Below are 19929 nucleotides of genomic sequence, written 5' to 3'. Positions count from 1 at the left end.
ACTAGGACCGAGTCGGACCCAAATAACAATTCACTCAGGCTGTCCACTCGACTCTGAATCAGTTTTACAGTTTCACAGTCTCTCGCTTTCTCGCTCTGATGCACAACTCAACTTCGCTCAACTAACCCCCTTACTGTTGGCCGAACGCTACCTTAAAAGCGTATGAGCGCGACAAACGTGAATGGAATGCTCTATTATGCCCGAATGGGTACATACATTAACACATCATTGTTTATTACATATGTGTACATCCTTTAACACTGTCAGCACGCGATCATGATATAGCACCCTAATCAACACAACGTAAAATATCTTGTCCGATCGCTGTGATAAACAGTCTCTGTTTTGTTGAGCCGACGCACAGCGCGAAAACAGGCAAAACCCCTCTCCTTCTCTGAGAGAGTGAGCTTGCCTGCTCTCTCAAAGGCTGGATTTTTACCTGTGCTCAGGTTTCACTGCCTTCTCTTCACGGGACACCGATGACGTGTAGGTACCTTCATTATCAGTTCGTTTAGTCTGTTATTTTTTATATCCGCTTAAATCAATTCCGTCAGATGTGCGCATCATCTGTCGGAGAAAAAAAAAAGTAATTTTCACTTAAGAAACGTGTGTACATGTACAGAGCGTTTTTAGAGGAAAAGGGGATGACGACTTGATCAGGGTCGTCATTACACTTGGCCTTGGAACAATTAAGGGGAGTCAAAATCTTCACAAAGCTTGGTCTGCGTAATGCCAAAGGTTTCATCAGGATCAGAGATGGGGATGTTTAAAAAGCTGCTCTTGGTACGTCTAATAGTCACTATGAATATTTGGTGATGCCCTTTGGGTTATCAATAGTGCCCTCTATGTTCCAAGCATTTATTAATGATGTTGTTAGGGATTCGTTGGAACAGTTTGTGATTGCATACATTCATAATATTTTAGTGTATTCTCCAGAAATGGACAGTCAGGTAAAGTATGTAGGACAGGTTCTACAGAGACAAGAAGAAGTGTGAATTTTATTTACAGAAGGTCTAATTCCTTGGTTAAATCACCAGTACTGAAGGGGTATTCATGGTTGAGCACAAGGTGGAGGCAGTAGTGAACTGACCACAACCTTCTTTGGATAAGGCATTGAAACTATTTTTATTTCAGATTTATTAGAATGTTCAGTGTTTTATCAGCACATCTAAGCATTTTTCTTGGAATTCACCATCAGACGCAGCGTTTAACAAGCTTAAGGAGGCATTTACTGTTTAACTTTTTATTGTGTTTTAATGAAAGGGTTTTTCTATCTGGGTGTATGATTTTTCTAAACTGGGTGCATGACTGAATAAAAAGTCCTAACATACTGGTGGACAAAAAGCAAGGCCGCATGTTAGAGCAGGACGTGGCAAACTAGGATGTTTTAGATAATGTTACTTTTCAGAAGATGAGATATCATGAGATACAAGCTGCATATGTACTTTATAATGAGCTTATTTAGTTAGTGCAAATCAAACAAACAAAAAGAGTAAAACTGATTTCTAGCTACTGACGTTAAAAATGAATTTAGAATGATGTTCTAGATCCAGAAATGAATTTGACACTCATTGTGTGTTTTATTTAGTAATTCACAATTGATAAAATGTAGCAAACTTAATTTAGAATTGGGACATACTTTTACTTCTTGCTTTTGATTATTTTAAAGTCTATTCAGACCTTTTATACACTTTACACTTTGCTCTATAATCAATTTGTGTTGTAATGTGAAGGGTTAGATTAAAGAAGCTTCTTTGTCTCCCTCTGCTGTTGGTAAAAAGAACATTGGTCAAGCTATACATTTTCTGTGGGTTTGGCAAGCGTTTTTCTATGAAAGACCAATTTGAAATGACAGTAAAATTGACCAATTACATCTTATCTCTAAATGGACAGGCTTTGTTATTGCTAACTTTACTTTTTACATTCTGCCCACTGAGTAATGTAGAATCATTTATAGCGATGGTTCTACATGATGATGTTTAAGTCTTACAGAGTATTTATTTATTAAAGATTATACAACAGTTAGTTCCAACCTTACAATCTGATTGGTTGAGAAGCGTTCTAACTGTGCTGATATTCGTGATAACAGCACAGTCTTTTCACACCACAACTGTATTACCCCGCTGACGCGTTGCCATTAACGACAAGCTTCATGCACACAAACGCGCACGCAGGCAACACAGACTTTATTCCCGATCACGTTTTAAATCCGTTATCTCATATACAATCTAGTGCACTGTGTAGGGAACATAAATCAATTGTCTAATTCACTATCTAGTGCAATATGTAGTGAACATGAATGCGTTATCTCATATACAATCTAGTGCACTGTGTAGGGAACATAAATAAATTGTCTAATTCACTATCTAGTGCACTATGTAGGGAACATATATCCGTGATCTGATACACAATCTAGTGCACTATGTAGGGAACATTTTGTGTTTGTAACGCGAACAGTTAGCTTAATAGCCCAGTTAGCAGCTCCTAGAAGTTCTGTTATCACCCATATCCTTTGGTGTGTGCGAGAGGTTTTTTATTTCTTTTTTTCCCTTCAGAGGTTCTTGCTTTCTTCTTCTTGTTCTTACCTCCCTGAAATGAGTTTTTGCAACTTGGGATGTCTGCTTTGTAGTGTTAAACTTTATATTCATTGTGGAACTACTTTTTGGCGGAAGGTATTGTCAATATTAAAGCATATTTATTATGAAATTCAGGGCTTCTTTGATTTATTTTCTTTTTTTATTTTGTAAAAACTGTTGTATAAAAGCAATAGAACACTTGAGGTCGTGTGTTATTCGCGATAACACACTCCCTCTCGTGTTTTATTGCTTAAATAAAGATCATGTTAACTAGGTTTTTTTTTTCTTCAGAAGAGGGGGGCTTGTTTAGAGGCCTTAACAGTGGCACTCTGGCATTGGTGGGACTTAAACCATCTACTGATCACTAGTCCGGTATCTAACCACTGAGTTCCTACAGCATGAATAAAGAAAAATAGAAACACTTTATTTTTTACTTCTCTGTTTTTCCACTGCTCTGGCAAAAGAAGTAGGTCAGACCTGGCCATCCTGATTCTGGAAAAGAACTGCTCCCAGCCCAGTATGGCTAGCATTCACCTCCAGAATGAAAGAGACAGCATAGGCTAGTACTGGAGCATCTTTAAGTTTAGCCTTCAGCTCTTCAAAACTTTCTCGCAACAACTTCTACCCTACCCTAGGTACCAGCCTACCAGCCTACCCTAGGTACCAGCCAGTTTTAGTTTATGCAGAGGAGCATTCAGCTTTGCAAAGCCTTCTGCAAACCAACTGTAATAAATAGCAAAACCAAGAAAGTACTGTACCTCAGAGACATGAGTCGGTTGTTTCCAGTTAGCCACTGTGTCAATTTTATCAGGACCAGTTGACAGTCTCTTACTGGAAATAACATGTCCCAGATATTTAACCACCAGTTAAAAGAAAGCACATTTCTCTAGTTTCGCTTGTTGTAACCAGCCCAGCACCATATCCAACCATTTAGAATGTTACCCCACTGTGGATGAGAACACAATGATATTGTCAAGATAAAAATATAACAGTAACTGGCATTTCTGATCCCAAAAAAGTCTCTCCATTAAACCCTGCTATGTGCTTGGAGCATTACAAAGTCCAAAAGGCGTACAATTACACTCAAAGAGACCAAAAGGAATATAAAAAGGAGGGTTGGCCTTATTCTTCACAGTTACAGGAACTTGGTTGTATCCACTGGCTAAATCCAAAGTGAAAAACCAGTTAGCCCCAGACAAGGCATCTAACAACTCCTAGGTACGAGGAAGGGGAAAAGCATTCTTCGGGGTTTGCCATTCAACTGGCTGTAACCTATACACATTTTTCAAAACAATTGGTGACGCATAGGGACAGCTACTCTCCCTAATATTATGAAGTACAACCTAGATCTCCATTGTGGGCAGATAACACAGCAGAATATTTCTGCAGAGGGTCATGGACTTTGCACTGTTCCTTACTAGAGAGAGTTGGCAAAGCATCAGACTGAATCCATTCTTGGACCAGGTTGAATACCTGGGAGACTACTGCTACAGTATAAGCTTTAACCTCTGTGGCTTCTGGTGGCAAGCTAACAATGTAAACAAGGCTTAATGAGCCAACAGTGATATGAGAATACAGCAACACCTCAGCTGTTCCCACAATAACAACAGGGATCTGGATGTTACCATAATTTATTTTAACTAAGACTTGTGAAGCCAACAGCATAGTTAGTAGGCCTAAATCTGAAAGCTAAAAAAGAACTGTACTGCAAGAAGGCTGAAGAATTGGTGAAAGGAAACACCAGTAATCTTGGATCACTTTGTAGTGGACAAGCTTAATTTACCTCTGCACCACCTGAGCGCTTGTGACCACTATTGTTTATTATAACTGAACTGGAATCTGTCCCACTGGAATTTACGAAAGAATGAAATGTAATTCTGCGTCCATCCACCAGATGGAGGTATATGACTTGCGTTTGAATTAAGCCGAATGCATATGTCTTTTCTTGCTTGATTTAAGTGTTGTGTACAGTAAATGTTAATATTTACTCATCCTCTATTTATTTATATACTTTTTTTCAGACTATTTAAAGGACATTGCTTTTTGCGGAGGTGAGTTCATACTCTTGCCCTTTTGTTTTAGGATTGTGAGCTAGTGGACAGTTATTAATGGCAGCTTTATGTAAAGATGTTTCCCTTGAGTTAATGTATACAGCATATATATTTTGTACATCTGCGCTCATGAAACTGCATATGAATCACGTTTATGGATACAAAATGTATTGATTTATTAATAACAATCCAAAGACGGCAAGAAATCAAATATTTTTAACAGATCCATTTTTTATTTTTTTTTTCCTTTAACATTTCTGTGACTTTCCACGGTTGTAAATCTGTTTATATTTTAACTTATATAAAGTATATATGTTGACTTATGATTTATTTTTTATTGTTTGTTTGTTTGTGGGGCGACACTGTGGCTTGGTGGGTAGCACTGTCGCCTCACAGCAAGAAGGTCCTGGTCCTTTCTGTGTGGAGTTTGCATGTTCTCCCTGTGTCTGTGTGGGTTTCCTCCAGGAGCTCCGCTTTCCTCCCACAGTCCAAAAACATGCAGCCAGGTGGTTAATTGGAGACACTGAATTCACCTATAGGTGAATGGGTGTGTGTGTGTGTGTGTGTGTGTGTGTGTGTGTGTATGTGTGTCTGCCCTGCGATGGAATGGCGCCCCATCCAGGGTGTTACTGTGAGCCTTGCGCCCATTAAAAAGCTGGGATAGGCTCCAGCACAGCCCCCCGCCCCCAGTTGGATAAGCGTTGAGAAAGTGAGTGAGTGAGTGTTTGTGTGTATTAATAGAGGTAAATGGTATAAACTGGTATAGAGGAGCACAGAATGCTTGTAGCTATCAGTGATTTAATTTTTTCAGTTTACATAAACAATACACCTGCACCACTGGCCTCAGGAACAACTTAAATTCTTACTGGGATGTTGCTATGAATGTTGCTGTATTGTCTAAGGTGGGATTTTGACATTATTAGTCCTTCAACTGATTATTAAGGTGGAGAACTATTTTACTACTTGCCTTACAAAATCAGTTTAGCTATTTTATAAATGCTGAGATCTTGTGCAGATAATAACTCAATAGCTTGACTTTATTAAACATTTCCTGAATCATTTGAACTTTGACCACAGCACAAGACTTGAACGGGTTTGAACAGGTCATTGGCTTTTACCACTTCCACCTAGTGGTGGTAGGATCGATCCAAATATCGATATTATCGTTGGTATTGGTATCGGATCGATACTAGTGTGATGGGATTGATACTTTAGTTTTATTTTTTCTCCGCTACATTCAGCACGTTTCTTCCATTTCGCCAGGAAGTAAAGATCATGTGTGTACAGACTCGCTCCTCTCACATCTTACATGCACACCTCACTCCTCCCCTGCTGCTCTGCTGTTCTGTTGTTATAATCCTAATAGACACCAGTACACTGGTAGGCACTGGAAGATTGTACGTTTTTGAATACTTTGCTTTGCAGATACAGAAATTGGGGCAATTTTATAGAAATAATCATGTAAACTATACGTGCGTAAGATACGGGCACACCTTACGCACATTGCGCACCCTACGCAAATGAATCGGTGCATGTAGTGAGGCTCTTATTCCATGTTTTGGTAAATGAGAGCTCTTTTCTTTTGACTTTGTGCTTATAAATGCAAACATAATAGCATTGATTTTTATTTTAAATTAACAAGGACACATGTATTCGGTCACTATTAAAAATGTACAAATGTATTCACCCAGCAAACACAACTATGTGGTATGAGTTAGCCACTTTGTGGTGATACGCCATGATGGTAATGTTGTGAAAAAGTAAAGTACCAGAAACAAGAAATCGGACCGCTTTAAACAACTGAATTTATTTACAACAATACTGAGAGCAGCTACTTACAAAAAAATATGTATCACAATAATACACCTAAAGGTCATGATTTCATTCAGATTTAGCAATTTGATGATGCGTCTACCTTAATTATTAAAAAGTATCGGTATCGGATCGATATCGGCGATACTGGCCCTGTATTTACTTGGTATCGGATCGATACCAAATTTTGCAGTATCGCACACCACTACTTCCACCAGCAACAGGAAGCGCAGATTGACCTGTGCTTAGTCGACTACATCTCCCAGGGGCCACCGCGCTCATTAGCACTGATTCACAACACCTGGATTTAACACTATTAAAACACAATCTCCCATCAGCCTAGTGCTGAGTGTTTATTATTTGCCTCAGTCAGTAAGGTAGACGGTCCATGTGCGGCTTCCATTTACAATGCTTAAAAATGATAGTTTTGTCTGATTAAAAAAAAAAATAAATAAATAAATAAAAACATCTCTATCCGAGCTACTCAATCGGATCAGTGATCCGACTATTTGACTCGCTGACTCTTTTTTAAATTTCATTTCCATTAGTCTACAATCGAGTCACGACATTCTGGTGGACCGAGTAGCCAGTTTGTTGTGTCCGGTTGTGATAACGACCTCTTTAATCAGATCTACTGATAAACTCTGTTCATTAATCGAGTCGCTTATTTTACTTTATTTTGCAGCTTTTGGTTCGCCGAGCTGCCGGTAGTACTTTGCTTCGGGTTGCTAGTTTATAACACTATATACTTCAGCATCGATTCCAACTTCATTGAGGAAGTTCATTTATTTTACATTTTGTCGTTTACACTAGTGTTTCCCTCGACGTTTGTTCTATTGCGTTCTTCTATTACTCCTTATGCAGTTCAGTTCCTGCACAATTCAGTTCCTACTCTACACAGGTGGGCCTAAGATATGTCCTACGTTCATTTAAGTGTAACTTTGTTTACTGAGCTTTAGACATATTTAATCAGTCATAGCTTGTCTGCTGCTGATTCTACATCCCTGTGTAATACACAGGACACTCAGTAAATATACTTTTGTAAATAGTTGAATAAAGTGAACTTGAATACAATTAATAAAACTAATAAAACATTATTTAATAAATCACTTCTCAGCTACTTGATGTAGCTTTGTAAGACTAAATTCAGCCACAGACATGGCTGGATTACTGGCCGGGCCAGTGGGGCCAGCGCCCAGGGGCCCTTGAGGTCAGGGGGCCCCGGGGGGGCCCTGGCCCAAAACATTTTGCGATGCCTATCAACATTTATGATACAATATATTTTTATTTCCGAGGGCCCTCCATTTTAAGGATCTTCTGACTATTAGGGACTTTGACCCCAGGGCCTCTTGGGGGCCCTAGCCATGCTTTTGGGGCCCCTAGCCATGCTTTTGGGGCCCTTAGCCATGCTTTTGGGCCCTAGCCAAAATACTTCTCTGTTATAGTTGACTCCACTCCAGACCTTGCTCATGTGGACCAACTTACTTTTATTTTCAGGTTTGTTAATAATGACGGACATGTAGTTGAGCGTTTTCTAGCTTTTGAGCCTATTGAAAACCATAGTGGGGACAGTTTGGCAGAGTGTGTCATATGATAATGCAAGTAACATGTCGGGAAAGTACAATGGAGTCCAAGCTCATCTTAAACAAAGAAACCCTCTGATTTGTTATGTCCCCTGTGCAGCACATTCACTGAATTTAGTTGGTGTCAATGCTGTTGACAGTAGCCCAGAAGCTGGACGTTTTTTTGACTTTGTACAGGCAATGTACACATTTTGTGCATCATCTACACACAGGTGGGGAAAGGTTTTCCGTGATACTGATATCAAACTCACACTGAAATCACTGTCAGGTACTCGATGGAGCGCACGAGCTGAGTCAACTAAGGCTCTTTGGAAATATTATGCACAACTGAGAGAGGCATTGAATGATATGTCTAAAGATATGGAGGAGAAATGTGTAACTCGAAGTGAAGCCTCTGCACTCTGTGACAAATTGGACACGTTGGAGATGGCCTTCATGGCATACTTCTGGGACACAATACTACAGAGGTTCCAAGCCACAAGCCTGCAGCTGCAGAAGCATGATATTGACATATGTACAGCTACACAACTTCTCTTGTCTTTACGAGACTTTGTGGCAGCACAGAGAGATAACTTTGAGGTGTTTGAAGGGGCAGCTTTAAATGTCACCACTGCTGTCTCCCAAGAGTACAGGCATGACCTCCAGCGTACAAAGAAGCGCAAAATTATGTCTGATGATAGTGCAGAGCCAGGTGTAGCATTTAACGGAAAGGACAAGTTTCGGATCGAAACTTTCAATGTTGTCATTGACAAACTTGTGTCCTGTCTCAACCACCGTTTGAATGCATACACACACTTAACTGAGCTATTTGATGTTCTTTTCATGCCTGACAATATGTCCAACAGTGAGCTCACTTTAAAGGCTAACTCACTCGCTGCAGCATATCCTTCAGATCTGAACATCATTCATAACAGAAAAAGAAAAATGTCCTAGTAAAATGCTCAAAACCATGATAAATTTGAATTTACAGTCAACCTTTCCAAATGTCTACATAGCACTTAGACTTATAAATAAACATAGCACTTAGGGAGTGGGGCCCTGGGCAACTCTTTGCCCAGGGGCCCAGACTATCCTTAATCCGTCCTTGGCCACAGAAGGTAAACATTTGTTCAAACGTAAGGTAACTTGTTGAATTCTAACTTGCTCTAAGCTTGTGTGGTTGGTAAAATCCATGAATGACATTACTAGGAGTCTAGCCTTGTAGCCTAGTGGTTAAGGTACTGGTTTAGCAATCCAAAGGTTGCTGGTTCAAGACCCACTACTGCCACCCTTGAGCAAGGTCCCTAACCCTTAATTGCTTAGACAATATTATAGCTCAGTGGTTAAGGTACTGGACTAGTAAACAGAAGGTTGCCGGTTCAAGCCCTGCCACCACCAAGTTGCCACTGTTGTTAGTGTTCCGCTCATTGTGTAAGTCGCTTTGGGTAAAAGCGTCTGCTAAATGCTGAAAATGTAAAAATGTAAAAAAAAAAAAACTAGATTTCACCAGGGGCAACTGTCCCTGTGGCCTGCCTCTGGATTGGTGGTTAGTCTCTGCTTACTAATAATCTCACCTCTTACTGCTATGCTTAGCTTCTGTTCAAGTGCCTCGTTTTGGCTTCTATATAGCCACACAAAGTGCTGTTGTCCAGTCATCTCTTCCATCAGCTTCTTTTGGTGAAGGTTCATGGGCACAGTGGGCTTAAAAAAAAACACTCCAGCATGTTTACATGCCAGATACGCGGTCTCAAATAAGTCTTAAGATTTATTTCTGCAACTGTTCTTTGTGACGACGATTGTGGACTGTTGAACCGAATATTGATATCTAACCAAATGATGGAACTAGACTTTACACTACGCATTTGCCGACGTGTGTCATGGTAGACGTATTAAGGGCGCTGATGTGTAAAACGTTTTCTTCACTTATCCACAAGATGGTGCAGTGCGACCGCAATAACACATTGTAGCGCCAAAGTCTTGGTGCTAAATCGTATCCACTGCGTGTGTGTGACTGCAGATTTTGTCAACCTGAGAGGAGCTTCAACTGACAACTAATCAACAGTGTGAATATCTACTGATTAAACAAATGAAATCAGATGTAGTTTGGGTTGGTTAGTATACAAAAAACTGCAACCTTCAGTGGAGGAGTGACAGTGATCTAAATTATTGCTCTCAAATTCTAGTCCTCATAGTAGACTGTGTTTTACTTAACTCATCTAATACCAAAGTTGTGATGAGATTAAATGGGTGTTTCCATTCTGTATCATCAGTTAACTGACACTTTTTTTTACTACAACAAACAAATGTAATTTAACTGGTTATTGGACCTAGCCGTATCAAATGGGCAAATACAGTACTCAAACGTTGACTGCATTATTTATTTCAATTAACATATCAGTAATTTATGACACCATTTTATTTATTCAGTAGGGTTATTATTTCAAATAGTAAGTTTTTTATGGTAAAATATGTATGTTTCTGTCAGCTTAAATTCTGGTTTATGAAACCTGAAGCTCCTCCAGTTTTTCTTGCACAATAATGTCTAAAAATATCTGTTGTCTGTTACATTTGATTTGTTTTGCACAGCTGCTTATTGGAAATATATTAATTGCATCTACAAAAAAGAAATAATGTATTAAAATGTATTAAAGACTGTAGAATAACCAATAGGATTAATTTAATTATACTTTTTTATTCATGCATCATAAGCTATACGGCTGTTTTACTATATGTTTGCAGCCTCCTAGCCATTTTCACAAAAATAAAAATCTATTATTTATTTTTGGTAGCTAAATGTATTACAGCTCAAAGTCTTCCACTATTTAGACATTATACATGTGGGCTCTCGGGTGGCACAACGGTCTACTATACTAGCACACTTTCTCTGATACTCAGGTTTGAATCTTACAATTACTATTAGTCAGCTTACAAGCCCCACAATAGACCGGTGCCATGAATTTCTGCTTTCATACAAAAACTCATCTTTTTGGTATATTCATTCAATGAGTGTAAGTTACAGCTAACATAGAGATTAACTTAATGGGTATTCAATTGCTAAATGTTGCCCATCTGTTGCTCTGTTGCTGTAAATAAGATATTTACATAAACCAAAGCTTGCTAGCCAAAACCATCAACACACATTAACCAGGTTGTAAAAAGTATAAGAAACATCTGTTAGCTGATATAAGCTTGTTTTTTTCTGCAGAACCTGAGCTGTAGATGCTGATCAGACTTGAACAATGGTGAGGAGAAATTTTGGACCATTCTGAAATGTATTACATGAACAGCCCTCTTTAGTTCATGTCAGAACATTTATTATTATTATTATTATTATTATTATTTCCTTTTTTTATTGGTAAATAAATGCTTTTATTTAATGCTTTATTTTATTTAAAATACAAAACAAGCAATAAAGGGTTAGGGGCTTTTCACATGGGCCCAGAACTTGCCAGTGGTAAAATCTTGAGCCAGTGACCTTCTGGTAAAGTTTGGTGACACTATGACATTTCATGCTAATGGATTTATTAATATTTTGAATATGTTTTCTTCTAAATGAATGCCATTGAATGCCAGGCTGTGTGTGATGGACCCTCCACCCTGCTTCACTCCTGATTTTGGTGTTGGTGTATACACAGCACATTGTTTGGCATGTTGTGTTATGGAACATGATATTTAGCAAGTGTAAGGCATGCAGCATTTTTGCTTTTTGAATTGTTTTACTTATTTATTCAAGAACAGTGGTTTTCCTCTTGGTTCTTTTGGTAGTCACATAGGCCTTTTTTTCTGTTTAAATTTCTGTAAATGAACAGAAAATCTCTTATTTCTGGAACTTTTTGTAGGTCTTTAGCTGGTATTTTCTCCATCCTTCAATGTTACACACTGTTGTCTTTGGGTTAAGTATGCAGCATAATCAAGAATTTTTGCCATTTAAAAAAAAAACAAATATTTGATTTATTTTTATTTATTTATTTATTATTTTTCAGGCTTCCTCTTCAACGTCAAGCTTCAACTTCAGCTTATTTATTAAAACATCTAACATTTGGAGGTCCACATACTAAAGTTAAGATTAAATTAATATACCTAACCATGAAAAGTACAGCTGTTTGACTTACTGTAACCTGGTTGAAGATCAGGAGCAATGGTTTGCGAAACAAAATATTAGTATGTAGTTGTGTATATATATTAGTATATGAACAGATATTATAGATTGTATTATCTTACTGTTTTGTGTTAAGACCTAGTGATTATTTAGAAGCAGATGGATCCTCATAAAACTTACAGATCCTCATTATATTTACTTTTCAGTGTGTTGGAAAATTGATCATGCAAATTTAAAGTATGCTTACAGTAAATTATATTAAGGTATACAGATTGCATAAATGTATGTGAATAAATATATAAATGGACAGGTAAATAATCAAGTAAATAATAAGCTTCATTATTAAATGGGAAATGAATCCAGTGTGAGAGGTTATTAAATGTATGTGTAAATAAGAGAATACACGTGAATAAATTAGATAATAAATGGAGAAGCAAATAAATTAATGAATTGGTGGTGGTGGTATAGGCTATGAATAGAAACATTAATAAATAAATATTTTTTAAAAATGAGTGAAAAGGTAAGTAAATAAACAAGCAGCCAAAATAAATAAGCTTAAATACTAAGTTTATTTATGAGTCTGTATTTACCTTTTTTGCGTTTATTTTTACTGCAGCATAAATAAAAAATTTGCTGTTATGAGATCAACTTGAGGTTGTCAATGGTTGTAATAGGCAAAAAATTTGTAAATATCTTTATTCAATAATAATAATAATAATAATAATAATAATAATAATAATATAGTTAGTTTTTACACTAAAAACAAATGTATCTAATGCATTTAGTGTCAACGTATAGCTAAAGACTTGTTTAAGATTTGCATGAATTATGACATTATTTGTGATAGTAAACAATTCTATTCGTATTAAACATATATAATTTAAACAAAAAAGAACATCCAGTGTGTTTATTTTGAGAAGAATATATTCCTTTATTAAACTGTGCATATCTGCAGAAACATATGTTTGGCGACCTGCTGTGTTACATTTCCATTGCAATTCTCCAGCCTTGATGGACTGAAAAAGTCACTTATATTGTTTTACAGATCATTTATGCATTTCTGTTTACATTTAGAAATCATGTGAAAATAATTGGATGCGTTTTTAAAGCAGCACATACATCGTCCTAAGAGAACTATTATAATGACAGTGCGTTTATTTTACTCAAAATCAGAAACGCAAAACTAAAAACTCTAGCTGCAGTTCTGCTGCTTTGGATTGTCGATTTATTAGCAATACTTCGTGCACAAAAAATGCACGACAAAGTGCTGACAATTAATATACATACTCAGTGTTCATTTAATCAAATGAACACCACAACACTGCACAAATGTAATACTGTAGTTGGTAATTTAATACTGAATGTGCTGAATGAACAAAGGCCAGTATGTCTCATAAATGCGGACAAAACAACTACTGAATAGTTATATAACAAATAAATACAACAACCTGTATTCAATCAGTTTTTATCTTTTGAAAATCAGGATTTACAGCTTCACAGTCATTTCTGCAAACCCTCTGATAAAGGTCCATGTAGACCTGGTGCACCATGATTTGGAAACACTGTAACCTTGCTGCATGAAGCTTTTGAATGCAAAACACAGGCCTGTTTCAGACTTCATAACAAACATATAAAAGCGATCCGCCGTAAAATCCTTCATTTGATTCTTCAGCATTTTGTCCACATATTAATTCATTAAAGTCCAGGAAACAGGAAGCACGTTTACTGACCGCAGTACTTCTCTGATTTGTGTATTTCTTTACGTAGGCCGTCCAATTTTGGTCTACATTACACATGGCTTGATGTCCTGGCAGATACCTTGGTGATGTAGTTGATGGTGATGGTGGTGGTGATGGTAATACGACCCTCCAGCACTGGGGTGAAACGAGGCAATACCGTTAAAGTTCAACACAAAGTCCTTTCTGTCGCAGACTGGAGACGAGTGAGTTTGGTATCGAGGTATTCCAACTAAAAAAGAAGAAGAATAAGAAGAACATTAACAAATAGAAAAACAAATAAAAACAATAAAAACTGCATTTGCCCCAAAGAGAGAGAACGAGTAAGGCATAGAGCTAAAATTAAACATTTCTTCTTTTGTGTATTTCAGTTCTAAAATGCATCTTACAGATTATATTGTTTTATACTTTATTTTTAAATATTGTCTCAAATGTTCTGGAATTACAGGGTTGTATCTTCTGGTAATGCAGGTAAAAGAGGACAAATCTTATGGTGATCGCAAAGTCACGTCATGCGTTTTTAACCAAGATGTTTTAGGGCTTTTTCACTCTGAAAATGAACAACTGGATCAGACTCGTTAATCTATACGCAGGAATAAATATAACACAGTTAAAACACTTTCTTTATGATTATTTTTTTTTATTCTCTTGCTTACTACGTTTAATAAAATTATGAATTTTAATTCGTTTCCGAATCAGAGGACAATACTAAATAGGTTTATACCAGAGCTACATTTAAATTTATATCATGATAAACAATTCCATGGACAAAAAATCCTACTTTTTCAAATCTACCTCCCTTAAATGCGCATTGACTTTCAGAAAACAATAATAATGCTAATTTAGTTACTAGTTATTTGTGAACAGATTTCCTTTATTTACTTAAATGATTTCACGTGGTATTATACATTTATGCATTAATTATTAAATCTTTGCTATATTTGTTAATGGTTATATTTAAAAAAAAATCTAATCATATCAAATATGCATAGCCATTGTGATCCCTTTATTATTTATCAGCAAGTCTCTTGGACTGACATGGCACATTAAATGTGTGTATATGCACATTGTCATCGTTCTCTTGCAGCAAAAAAAAATCCCAAAACCTTTACAAATGCACATAAGAACGTATTTTGTAGGTAATAAAACGTTTACATTTAAAAGTTAATTTCAACGTGATTTAATAAGTATTACCGCACACTAGCTAGGTTGCTGAGACTGACCAGCTAGAGATTAAGCAGTCATTTTTGGTGCCTTGTTATTTTTTGACACATAGCAAACGCTATTTTTCAAAAAGACTTACTGTTGTGACCGAATACAATCTAAGTAATTGAGGGTAATTGAATGAGAGCCTTGCTAATGGGCCCACCAGCGACGTTTCAACCAGCGACCTTAAAAATACAAGTCCAGTACTGAACCGCTGGCTACTGCTCACATTTTTACAATAAAAACTCCTAAACAAATAAAGATAGCCGAATAGTTGAACATTAATTAAACTAATGCATTTCTAGTTCAGTTGTAAGGAAAACTGATCAGCGCTTTAAACAATATGACATAAACTACTGTCCTTTTTAGGATTGCGATATAAAGCAAGTCTTATATCTAGAAACATATGTTGGTATATAACTAAGCCAGTTTTGTTACACTTGTTTAAATCAATATTTTATGAAAGAATTATTACAATGATCCTTCTTTTTTTGTGTATGTATATATGCTGTATGCTTTTTTAAAATACGTTTAAATAAAATCACTGCACATGCAAAACAAAAATAGCAGGGTGTAAAAAAAACATGTGCTAATAATGTTTCCATTACTGTATTCAGATAATTGCACTTACATGTGCTAATAATGTTTCCATTACTGTATTCAGATAATTGCACTTAGGGGTAAAGGGGACTAGTAGGAAACCGCTAAAACGTATTTTAACACCAAAACGACAAGCTTTACACATACAGTTATAGTAAGCACCTGCTAGTTTAGTATAAACCAGTTTGCAACAGCATAAAACTGTAAGATGTTCCTCACATAACATTATTAAATATTTAAATCTTCAAAGTCTATAACGTCTGTAAACATTGGAATTAGTTAATTTGCCATAAAATAAAATAATATTTGAAATGTTATGGTAAATTGGTAGAATTTACTTTATGTATATCAATAATGAACCATAAATTATATATGCTCTATGGTTATACTCTTTTTTGCGCTTTTTTGTGTTGTAATTCGGATTTATCTAAATCAGACGTAACCACGCTTTTAACATGGTGTTGTTGTTGTTGTTGTTGTTGTTGTTGTTGTTGTTATAGCCAATATAGCCATAAATTATAATAGATAATTATCGATATGATTTTTGCTATAATTTTGCTGCTGGCTTAATAGATCAAATTAAATTGATTTTTATTTAAGCAATTTAATAAGACACGTGATATGAACTCTGAAACAATTTTAACTTATTTGTATGTTAATGTATTACAGCAAAAGTGACACACCGTATTGCTTTTTTTTACTGTATATTACATCTAATGTATTTAATACATGTTGCAATATTATTGATATTTGCAAAACGAATATAACAGAAAACAATTATTTGGTTTGTGTTTTGAACATCTTGCCCAAAGTCACATGCTTCATATTAGTGTTTCTTAAGGTTATTATACAGCCAACAAACAAATATTTCTTAACTGTGTCACACTAAGAGTTCAAAAACATGTATCTCCCAATCCAAAATGTATTATTTATGAATGGCAATTTGATATTTTGTCTATATCGTGCAACCCTGGTTTAGATCGGACCAGATGTGATGGTTCAGTGCACCACAGTATGTTTTTGTTTCTCTCTACATGGTTTATATGGCTTCACTAGAACTCACTTTCAAAAAAATCTACATTCCAGGTGATTGGCAGCTCTTATTTGGCATGAAGTAGCTCAGATGAAGGACCTCCTGAGTACAACCCTGTGTATGTGTATCTAAATAGTTAAAATATCCCTCGTATTAATTTAGACTGGACCCTAAGCCTTAAAGACTCTCTCACTGAGGAAGTCAAATCCCCTCCAGCCTGCCCTGCTGTTGGGCTTTTACCCCCTGATCTGCAGCAATGTTATCTTAACCCTAGGTTGGGGTAAAGAAGGAATGGTAAGGAACACTAATATAAAATCACACTAAGCCAGCAAAGTGCTATTAAGGGTGAAAGTTTTTGCTGTCATTATAATTATTACTATTTTAAATCTCAGTATGGTCTTTTAAATGTGGAAGTATCCACTATCACCTTTAGGCCTACAAATAATCACCATTATGATATATAAAGCATACATTTACAAATACAAGAATACATATATTATGTTAGCAACCATTGGTGCAAGATGGACACAACATTATTTAAAAAAAACTCTTAATGACCCAATCTTTTAACGCAACACAATTGCACAATCGATTCATTGGGGAATTCATACTTGCCACGAATACACAATATATCTGCACTCATATGAAAACTCTTTGTGATAAGCTCCTGGCTCAAGATCAAGACTGGTTTTATTAAAGAGATGTGTAAATAGTGATTTACTTTTAAACGTCCTGCTTTAGTGTTGGGGTAAGACTACAGTCTTTCTCCAAGAACTCGGCACTCATGCAAAATATGGAGAATTTTGCAGTAAATTATATAACATTGGGCAGCTGTACTGCTGATGATCGAGTTCATTTAAAATAAAATGTGCAGCTTAAAAGATTTTAATCATTTATTATTATTATTATTATTATGATTATTATTATTATTATTAAGCCCCACGTACAGTAAACATAGCATAACCTTGCTTTGTCCAGCAAACACTGATTATTCCTATATTGGCTTTAAAGGACAATGCCGCACTGTTTTATTGTCACGTTTGATTTGTGATTGCTTTATGTTTATTCTCTAACCTCATGAAGTTTAAGGTTGTAAGGTTGTTTAAAAAATATATAACTGTGTGCAAATCGCTTGCTCGGCCTTTAAGATACAAAACAACGTCTATCGCAAATTCAAACATACCACTTAATACAATGTGGCTATCAAAATCATAAATGCAGATAGAGTCCAATATAACTGACCAAACTTTCAGGTAATAAATGTGTGTTATTCTTTATTAATAATAATAATAATAATAACGCATACTCCACCCCTTCCCCCAGGGATAACAATATTATTACTATACAACAATGGTTCAGTTTTATATATTTTTCAGAGGCTTCGGAAATGTAGTTATTTGTTATAGATATTTACTATAGCTTTGGTTATTTAGGTTATTATAAACCTTTTATTGTTTCTTTTCTTTTTTATTGAAATATTTCTAAAAATGAGGGAGTGTGAGTAATTAAGCATTTGCATTAGCAATTAAGTTGGCGTTAAAATAACAACTGAATTAAACTACAAAGTAACACAGCCCTTTTCTGTACTTTTCCATTATTACATTAATTATGTATAATAGTAAGATGTACATTTTAAAATTGTAAAAAAAAAACAATGTTATTTTTGTACTGATTTGTACATTTGTATTGATTTGTTTACCTAATGAACTAGAATATGGATTGTGTGTAATTTAAAGTGCACTACAATGGGTCGTTTTGCGTTTTGGCATTAAGAAACTTCTTATTAGATGAAAATTAACTAAGTATTAGTGTGCAATTTAATTTAAAAATAAATTAGTGAAGTAAAAGTGCAAGCATTCTAAAACAAATGATTAAGCTTTAGGTGTCCTTGATGCATGATGTACACTACATAAACGATTTTGGTTAGTTTAATAGAAGTAACCGTTTTTTTTACTCAATTGACTTTGCATACACTATTTTAACTGAAGAGGTTTTGGTTTTTAATAATTCATGCACGATGAGGTTCACCACTCTACCTGAGATGTCAGCGGCGTCCCTGACTCCGTGATGCAGGTAGCTCTGGTCGAGGGCGTAGGGCGCGACACTCGAGTGTAATCCGGAGGATGAGGAGGAGGTCGTGCTGCCCGCACCCAGCTGCGTCTGCTTGATGTAGGGTGACACTGCGGATGAGGACCAGTGCGCAGAGGCGTACGGTGAAGCGCACTCCAGAGATCCAGTCATGGACGGCGGAGAATGAAGCGGACTGTTGTCGTTCCCTATGCTGCTCCCGTTATCTGGACCATAGTCGCCACTGCTCGAGGTGACCTGACACGACGGAGTCATGTATGTGGAGCCCGGGCTTGGTACGTGGTGACCGGCTGCTCCTAGTCCATCATAAGCACCACTCGCCATGGCATCCAGGTTGTAACCGCCCGTGTGGCAGCCTAGCGGCGCGGGTGGCGGCTGGAAGTCGAAGTTCTGTGGGAGCACAGAAGGTCCAAAGCCGAGGCCGTTCATCATTCGGTACATAGGCTTGAGAGCTTGGCACTTCCTTCGGAAACCGCGCGGCCGCCGACGAAACGAGCCTTCTTCAAACATAAACTCGCTGCCCGGGTCGATGGTCCAGTAGTGACCCTTCCCAGGCCGACCAAGGCCTTTGGGCAGCTTGATAAAACACTCGTTGAGAGACAGGTTGTGCCTGACGGAGTTCTTCCAGCCTTGATAGGATCCTCGGAAAAAAGGGAAACGGGCCTGCAGGAATTGATAAATCTCACTTAATGTAAGCCGCTTGGTTGGCGAGCTCTGGATGGCCATCACGATTAGCGCGATATATGAGTAGGGTGGCTTTTCAGGACGCCTCATGCCCGAATTAGACTTTTTACCTTTGGTGCTGTTTGCGCCTCCGGTGCTTTCCAGGGTGGTGCGGGAGCTCTGGAGCGCGGCGTGCATGGAGACTGCGGAAACCGGGCTGGAGCGGAGAGGGGGCGGTGGATCAAGCTGCTGCTGCTGCGCTGTTTCAGTCGTCATTCTTGCGGTCAAGTCGGTAAACGGAACTCGAATGCGCACTCAAAAAAGTGTAGACTTTTGGAAAATCTGTCCTAAATCGAGTGACATTTAAAAGTATGACTCAATGTATTTCCAACCAAGTCTCACCTGATGCGCAGAGAGATTTTTCCACTGTTTGATTCACGCCACCAGCTGCTCTGTGTCGCCGAGGCAGCGACTCACGCTCGGTTTCCCGGTGGCCATCGCGG

General features: G+C 37.1%; 1 protein-coding gene across 1 annotated transcript; it reads right to left on the bottom strand.

Annotated features, from left to right (window-relative positions):
- Positions 1-13883: 13883 nt before the first annotated feature.
- Positions 13884-19702, bottom strand: foxf2a (forkhead box F2a). The gene is made up of 2 exons (XM_062993393.1): positions 18712-19702; positions 13884-14068 (listed from the first exon to the last, which is right to left on the bottom strand). The coding sequence occupies exons 1-2, from the start codon at positions 19700-19702 to the stop codon at positions 13884-13886; spliced, it is 1176 nt and encodes a 391-aa protein (XP_062849463.1).
- Positions 19703-19929: the final 227 nt, after the last annotated feature.

This window comes from Trichomycterus rosablanca, chromosome 4 (assembly GCF_030014385.1).
Source record: "Trichomycterus rosablanca isolate fTriRos1 chromosome 4, fTriRos1.hap1, whole genome shotgun sequence".
Taxonomy (NCBI): Eukaryota; Metazoa; Chordata; class Actinopteri; order Siluriformes; family Trichomycteridae; genus Trichomycterus; species Trichomycterus rosablanca.
Note: the sequence above shows the minus strand (reverse complement) of the source record. Positions and strands in the feature narration are given on the sequence as shown.

Excerpts from the sequence above, each read along its gene's own strand:
- foxf2a (XM_062993393.1), bottom strand. The coding sequence starts at position 19,702 with ATGACGACTGAAACAGCGCAGCAGCAGCAGCTTGATCCACCGCCCCCT. Across the intron at positions 14,069-18,711 it reads GGACGCCGCTGACATCTCAG|TTGGAATACCTCGATACCAA; the intron begins GTAGAGTGGTGA and ends CTTCTTTTTTAG.